The 8,261-nt window shown below is 42.3% G+C and overlaps 1 protein-coding gene across 6 annotated transcripts; it reads left to right on the top strand.

The window, feature by feature from the left end:
- Positions 1-8,188, top strand: srsf2a (serine and arginine rich splicing factor 2a). Of its 6 annotated transcripts, XR_004566475.1 has the most exons (6): positions 1-156; positions 261-641; positions 2,946-3,264; positions 3,832-4,038; positions 6,947-7,031; positions 7,755-8,188. XR_004566475.1 is itself a non-coding variant. In XM_034193857.1 (4 exons), exons 2-3 carry the CDS (start codon positions 289-291, stop codon positions 3,238-3,240), a joined length of 648 nt encoding a protein of 215 aa, XP_034049748.1. In that variant the 5' UTR covers positions 1-156; positions 261-288; the 3' UTR covers positions 3,241-3,264; positions 6,947-8,188. The 6 variants fall into 6 exon arrangements, 3 of the variants coding, with proteins under 3 accessions (XP_034049748.1, XP_034049750.1, XP_034049749.1); XR_004566474.1 differs by lacking the exon at positions 3,832-4,038; XR_004566473.1 differs by having other exon boundaries at positions 6,947-8,188.
- Positions 8,189-8,261: the final 73 nt, after the last annotated feature.

Raw genomic sequence — 8,261 nt, 5'->3', positions numbered from 1 at the left:
AGTACAACAGTTCATGTGGAGGAAGAAGGTGGACAGTCAGCCAATCAGAGGAGGCCAACACAAAAGAGACGAGAGGAAGACGCTGTTGCCGCCATTTCACGTGAAACTAGCGTGTGGCGGAAACGACGTCCGGAACTGAAACATTACTTTCAATCAGTTAGTATTTTTATTTATTAACTCCGTCGAAGATTTGAAGCCGTAAGCATCTGGTTTTCCCCCCCCCCCCGAGAAGCAGGGTCTGAACATTACTGTGTTTATAGGTTGGCTGTGGTTCGCTGAGTGCGCGCGATGAATTACGGCAGGCCGCCGCCGGACGTGGAGGGGATGACCTCCCTGAAAGTGGACAACCTGACGTACAGAACCTCTCCGGAGACTCTGCGCAGGGTTTTCGAGAAGTACGGCCGCGTGGGCGACGTGTACATCCCCCGAGACAGGTACACCAAGGAGAGCCGCGGCTTCGCCTTCGTGCGGTTCTTCGATAAGCGCGACGCCGAGGACGCCATGGACGCGATGGACGGCGCGCTGCTGGACGGACGTGAGCTGCGCGTGCAGATGGCGCGCTACGGGCGCCCGCCGGACTCCATGTACAGCCGCAGAGGAGGTGCACCCCGCAGGTTCGGCTACGGACGCAGGACCAGGAGGTACGGCTCATTTGGTACACAGCTTCATGTGTGCGTTGTTCACCGCTCTGAGATGATGCTTGTACGTGTATTTTAAGGCATTTTTCGTATAATTTATTTTTTAGGTAGGCCGCAGCAACGCTACACGCCGGCGCCATCTTGACCGAAGTGCGCAGGCGGTTGTGCGTTTATTCCCCCCCCCCCCCCCCGTTGTGTGTGTGTGTGTGTGTGTGTGTGTGTGTGTGTTTAAACTCCGCCTCGTTTCCAAATAAATTCTGTCCGTCTCCTTGACGACCTGTCGCGTTCTGAATATCTATCTTATACCAGATAGTGAATTTAGTGGTGATGTAACGCACTGGCCGACAGTGTTACACTGCGATATTGTGAACTAGGAAGCTGCCGACCAGGTCAGCCTCGCTGGCCTCCTGCAGAGCATCACAGCGGAGCTCTGAAAGCGGAGGACACAAAATGACGTATCGGTCACGTCATTTTGTGTCCCGCGTCTATTCTGGATTACAACGCAGTGGTCGCTGTGATACGCTACGTGCATTTGGCGAAGAATTGCAGAAGCTTCAGCGTCAGTGTGAAGAATCCCCACAGCACCGTGGCGCTGAGAGATCCGCCGCTACTAGAAATCCACTGCTCCCAGAATTTTATTTTATTCTGCAATAAAATTATCTAAGAATATGTAAAAATACTGCCGAGGATAACACTGGAACGCTTATTTACGTTATGGTCCTCGAGCACCGAGCTGCTGATCTACAAGCTGCCCTCCTAGCGCCTGGTGAGAGAAATCGCTCAGGACTTAAAGACGACCTCCGCTTTCAGAGCTCCGCTGTGACGCTCTGCAGGAGGCCGGCGAGGCTGACCTGGTCGGCAGCTTCCTAGTTCACAATATCGCAGTGTAACACTGTCGGCCAGTTTGTTACATCACCACTAAATTCACTATCTGGTATAAGATACGGATCCACTGAACCAACTGCTACACATCTAATCCAGAGTGGAGATGGCATCTGCCCTGCAGCAAATTGGTCAGGTGATTGAAAACCCTCTATAGGAGCGACGCAATGAACCAGCGAAGCAGCGGATCGTAGCACTGCTTTGTTGGTTCACGGTTCAAAGCAGAGCGGTGCTGGAGAAACGGTTGATTACAGACTCGCTGCAGGGTCTATAATCAACGTAGAGAAATGAGCATTTTCCCAACACGCACAGTCAAAAACAGCGGCCGCTCTGAAGGACCCATAAGGGAGTCATTAAGCAAAAAAGGCTATTGATATCGGTGGATCGAGTCATTTCTTAATGATACCTGAAAAGAACAGATTCTCTCACGCTCAGCCTCTGAAGAATATGCAGGCTAATCTAATCTATAAACAAGTTGTGTGTACACTAAACATTATCTCACTGTATTTCGCCTTATCAGTCACTTACAAGTAATGTGTGTGGGCATGTGCATACTTTACCTACAACTTTTGTCCCATGTATGTGTGACGTATGAGTCATGCTCTGGCATACGTAAAAGAAAATATTGTCCATGCCCAAAATTTTCCGATGACCTCACCATACTATGACAAATATCAGAATGCTTCAATATGCGCTTAACTTGTACAAACTGGACGTATACTGTCTTTTAATACGCTCGGCATACGCTGGCTAAATCGTCAAGGTGTGGCAGGGGTGTAACTGATCATAGTTAATCCATATGGACTCCTCTTTCATAATTTGGCATGCATGACAACCATGGATAAATTGTAAAGTTTACACAACTGATTGTGTGTCATGGATCAGTGGGTTGGAGTAATTATGGTAAATGGACTGCATTCATATAGCGCTTTTCCATCTGCATCAGATGCTCAAAGCGCTTTACAGTTATGCCTCACATTCACCCCGATGTCAGAGTGCTGCCATACAAGGCGCTCACTACAGACCGGGAGCAATAGGGGATTAAAGACCTTGCCCAAGGGCCCTTAGTGGTTTTTCAGTCAGGCGGGGATTTGAACCAAGGATCTTCTTGTTTCAAGCCCAACACCTTTACCACTTATCTTGAAAGGTAGGGTTGTAGGCCATTGTCATTTCACTTTCAGACAAAATGACATTGTTCAACATCATAAAATTAGTCAAAATGTACATATTTTTATATGTACATTTTAATGACTGATTTTATGATGTTGAACAATTATATCAGAATTTAAAATTTTAAGCCCATGTTAATCAGAATGCAAGATGCTTGTCCAGTTACACACAAACTAAATGTGTTGCTATTTGTTATGCTGCTGTATAGATCTAGTGTTCTCAACTGTACATTAATGCTTTCACCCCACCCCCCAGCCGTTCAGCCAGCCCCCGTCGTCGCAGAAGGAGCCGCAGTCGCTCCAGAAGCAGAAGCCGATCCAGGAGCCACCGCCGTGACAGCCGATCCCGATCTCGCTCCTATTCCAGATCCAAATCCAAATCTAAGTCCAAGAGCAGAAGTCCCCGTCGGAGCAAGTCCAAGTCTCCCTCCAGATCACGGTCCTGGTCAAAGTCTAAATCTAAGTCACGGAGTCAAACCCCACCTTCCAACAGAGAGTCCAGATCCAAGAGTGGGCCGAAGTCTCCAGAGGACAGTGGTGTCAAGTCCTAACCTAAACATGGACAAAATATTCAGGTATTCTGCGAAGAGTTTGTGCTATAATGTTTAAATATTGTCACTCAGTTGGCTATTCCTGTCACTGGGGTTAGTATTCTGCAGTCTTGTTGCTGAATTCCAGGTGTTTGAACAGTGACCACTAGGAATCAACTGGTGTGGGTGCTCAGATGGTCAGAGCTGACTGGCTCCATTAAGAATAAATGTTAAAGCATTGACCTATTAGATTATTTTATTTTGTTGTGATTCTTAATTACTCATCATCATTGGAGCAAACAAAATATTCCGGTATTTGAAAATTTAGGCTCCTGGCTCTTGTAATCAGTTGACCTCGACCAGCAATCAAGTCTGCAGAATTGAGTGCTTTTAAAGAAGAAATGACAAATACTGAGACATGTAGTTTAAAGTCTCAGTGCCGTGTATGCTTAACTGGGCACACACGGGTATTGAGTATTTGGGTAAACTTGAATGTAATCTAGCACATATTTCAAAATGGGATTTCAGTAATTTGCCTCATGTGAGTGTGTGTGTGGGCGTGGGCTGCTTTACTCAAACTTTTTACCTAAATGTGGAATTCTTTCCTCCAAGCTGCGGAGTCCTGTTTGCAAAGAGAGGAGATGGGGGTGTGGCAGTTTGAGAGCAGTTAGTGTGTGACCCGCCCATGTGACCTGCCTGTTGCTGAGAGTGATGGCAGTTGCTAAGGAGCAGGTCACCAAGGCAACGGTGGTTGCTATGGAGCAGGTCGCCATGGCGGTGGTTCGGGCTGTCAGTTGGTGTATGAGGTGATGTGGTGAGGTACGTTCACGGGAATCACAGGCAGATGCACTGTCCCACTTGTGTCTGGCTTCCTTTGCCTTGCACAAAGGGAATAGACGCGAAGGTTTGCCTGGATGCAAGGGTGCTTTCAGACCTGAAATTTGACTACAAAGTGTATACAAACCCAAATCGGAAAAGTTTGGGTGGTAAGGAAAAAGAAAAACACTGCAGTGATTCTTTCTTTTATTGTGACCTTTACATTATTACAGTAAGACTGCGCCTAATGATAATCTAACTATAAATTCGCCCAAATTACATTTTTACACTTGCCATTTATCCCGATCCCAGATAAGATGTTGAAGGTGTATTTATGTAACTTGTCATTTATATCACCATTTTATTCAGTTGTTTCCTTTTTTTAAAACTTATAAAACTTCCTTTAAAACTATATATGTACAGGATGCACATTATTCTGCAGTTAATGAAGCCCAGTCTTTACTAGTAGTTATTTTACACTAATCCAACAGTAAATGAAAATGTAGAATTCAAGTCACTTTTACGAGTAGTAACAAAAATGCAGCCTTAAATCTAACTGCAACAAAATACCTTGCAGTAAAATTTGTGGTATTATAGTTCATGTCATTTGACATTATGTATAGGCCATAAATGTTTTAAAGGTTAGACATTATTAGATGGACATCGCATATGCTGTTGTTTTAAACGTACATACAGTATCATTAATCTCGTGAGGCAGAGCGCTGCTGTCATGCGCAAGAGATTTCCCTTCTACCTAACCATGAAACATTTGAATTGGATTACATCTTGCCCTTGTGTAGTGTGTGTGTATGTAGGCAGTATCATTATTTGGTGAATATCCCATCCGTGAAATATTACATTAATTCATATAAAACATCAACTTTTGTAATTACCTGAGTCGCACATTCTGCTGTTGCCGGGAGCCATGAACTCAGCATACATGCGCACACAACAAGCTTTTAAAATAAATGGCATTGACAAGGAACATTGTGTAATGTTAACGTTAACAGCAGAAACAAACATGGGGACAAGAAGTAAACAGGATGCTGTAGTCTTGAAAAATTGCGTAGTGATGTTTCAATTGCTAGACTGTGGCAGAGTCACTGCAGGTTTTATTTGCGGTTTCAGTAACATCTCAACTTTTTCTGATTTGGGATTGTACAACTCGTGACTGTGGCAAATGTTGGGATGCTACCAGTGGTACTTGTGTATTTGTTTTTCAAAAATACTTGGTAAGGCAGCAGCACATTCTAGAGTGGTTAGGTCAATATGTAGGAAGGGCCTATGCACAGGAAAAAAAAACAAATTAAGAAGTTGAAAGACTGCATGGAACTCAACATTATATCTGTTATTATTTTTGTTATTATTATTATTATTATTATTGTTGTTATTGTTGTTGTCCCCAAACTAATTTAATTTCATACAAATGATTTTTTTTGGGTGGGGGGGACGACTATTTTTTTTATTTTTGGTCTTGTCTCACGCCTTGTCGCCACAGACAAGAGCTTCTTTCCCACAGTCAAATACAATGCAGAGGAAACATGACTCAAGATCCTACCATCAGAAACTTGTTTAAACTCTTAGCATGAAAGACAATGCAGTAAAATGGTTGACAAGATGCGTTTGACGGTGCATTTGTGTGGTGGTTGGCACATGAGATCAAATTTGCAGGAACCTTCTTCCCTAGAATGTAGTACTGATGGGCACAGACAGGCACAGGGTGTTTGTGACAATTTACTGTTAAGGCCTAGTTCAAAAATAATGAAGCCTAACTACTGATTTGCATTGCATTTGTCATGAACAAGCCATTATTTTATTTAGCACCATCCAGATTTATCTGTGAGTTGCCTATAGTCTCTGACAGGTACTGAAAATTTCATGGGAAAATTCCGCACAGTTCCAGAAATATGCACGAAATTTGCCCCCAAAATAGCACTTTTTTTCATCAATTTTGTGTGACATAGATATGTAGAAATGTCATTTCCTAGAACATCATGTTTCTAAAGCAAGGTAAAACTCGCAAGCGTAACGCTGAAAATAAATCCTTGATTTATTTGTGTCAAAACCTTACCTACATCTCCTACTCTGCTTCAATAGAATAATTATATTACTTGTTCAATATTACCAGGAACTAATGGACAGAATTTCTTTGTTTTAGGCTTCTGCAGACTAAAGAATATATGCACTGATCATTTCTAGCAATGACTGAACCAAGACCAATAGAAATATTGAAACTCTGATATATAACCACACCTAAAATGATAACATTTCACAAAGACCACTTTTAAATTTTGATGGTTATGTCACACTTTGGCTTCATTATTTTTGAACTGTGCCTTAACTTGACATGCATATGCTGCATGTTGCTAACATGGATGACAATTGTATCCTGAAAAGTGTCCTGTTTGGTGAACCAAGAGGTCTCAGCACGCAACCACTAAGAGAGGTCGGTAGCTTATTGACAAGTTTGTTTGTTTTTTTGTTTTTTTTTTTATGTGCTGTCGCCCTGTGTTTATGAAACAACCATGCAGCCTCTGGCCAGTCTGTTTCTAAAAATACAAATCGTGGATGTACACTAACATTAAACTAAATATGCAAAGCACCGGACTTTGTTACAACTATGTCAGTGTGTTCAGGTCTGAAAGCACTCTTAAAAAATTTACCAGTCTAATAGGTAGTTAAGAGATTAGCGGCCATTGGTGTGTAAGCGAATGTGATCATGAAAAACCTTAGGAGTAATAAAAGATAGCTGTCCAACAGCCGTTATCCTGTCTTAGACATTTTAATCCAAGGGAAAATCAGACAGGCTAGTAATACATTAAATACCCAGATCAATTTAGGATAGATTATATACATTTCTAAAGAAGGTCTTGTTGTGCTCTTGTAAACTTTATTCTCTCTTTTGTTCCAGATCTGAGATATTTGAGCCTCTGCGGAGACCAGGAAGAGACTCAAACACGTGGACACCACAACTACCACTGAATGCAGACTGAAAGGTTATTGGACCATGGTCCAAAGTTTTACATGTTTGATTTGGCCTAAAAAAAAAAATCTAAAACTATACATGTAATCTCTCTTGATTAAGTTGTACATATTGATAGCGACTTGTGAACCGGTTTCTCCCTTCAAACTGGGCCTATTGCATTTTATTTGTTTGTACACTTAATACCTTGTTCCTTACCAGATACTTTCTTTAATCAATTCCTTGTTTAATCCTTTTAAGAGACAGGTGTGGTACAGTATTTAATTTTCAGCACTGATGTAGAAGAGGGTATTGGATGTTTGGACAACATTGTGTAGGAAAATTTGAACATTGTGCACAGATAAAATCAGGGTGATAGTCGATTCAATTCCACTTTCAGTTGTACAATTCATACTCTAATTAGCAAGTACTTAACAAGGACACATTTCAGGTCAGGTTTGTTGGGGGGGGGGGCTATGACATTGCGATACATATATTGTGCAGAAGATTTGTATAACATTCAAATTTAATAAAAAAAAAAAAAATTGGCTTGACTGTATTGATAAACTTAAAAAAAAAAAAAAAAAAGTGCCAAAGTCCAACTCAGAATTTGGAATTGGAATTGGCCCCAGTCCTACCTTACGTAAACCGGTGCAGGGTATGACATGTTAATGCAGCAGCATAATGTTGTCTGTCTGCACACATTTTGCTTTCCTGTGACTCTAACCCACTTTCTTGTGTATCTTTTGTGCACTAGGCGCAGTTGTGTAGCAGTTTAATGCTGGTTAGCTGTTAAGATGCGGTGCAGTGCGATGGTGACATGGTGTGGCGTGTTGCGTTGCTGAGTGCCCGGCACTGTTCCGGGGCTCGACCCTCCGCTGCCGTTTTCCGGTTTGTAAGCTCAAAGGTGTGACAGATCATCGATCCTCACTCCTGTCTTGTGCCCTCTCATTCTTTCATGTGTTGTAAATAACCCTGTCATCTTTCTCTCTTCACCCCCTTTCCTGTTTTTCTCCCTGTGGTTTATTTCCCGTTGACTGGCTTTGCTTGTTTTTGAGTGGGGAGTGACTCAGTCAAAGCTCGAAAGGGCAGTTCCAGCTGCCTCATCATTTTTGTGTACTGCATTGTCACCCTCTCTCAAATGTCTTGTAATTGCTTTGGGTAAATGCCAATAAAAGACTTTGTGCTATATAAATTGATGTTCTGAATTTGTCTAGAACCACTTGTAATAAATTTGTACACTTTGGTGTAACATATTTTGCTA

Source organism: Thalassophryne amazonica, chromosome 18 (genome assembly GCF_902500255.1).
Source record: "Thalassophryne amazonica chromosome 18, fThaAma1.1, whole genome shotgun sequence".
NCBI classification, from domain to species: domain Eukaryota; kingdom Metazoa; phylum Chordata; class Actinopteri; order Batrachoidiformes; family Batrachoididae; genus Thalassophryne; species Thalassophryne amazonica.
The sequence above is the reverse complement of the archived record's forward strand: the minus strand, read 5'-3'. Positions and strand labels throughout refer to the sequence as shown.

Bases quoted from the DNA above. Each gene is read 5' to 3' on its own strand.
- srsf2a (XM_034193857.1), top strand. From the start codon at position 289: ATGAATTACGGCAGGCCGCCGCCGGACGTGGAGGGGATGACCTCCCTG. The intron at 642-2,945 runs GTACGGCTCATT...CCCACCCCCCAG, and splicing joins TACGGACGCAGGACCAGGAG to CCGTTCAGCCAGCCCCCGTC.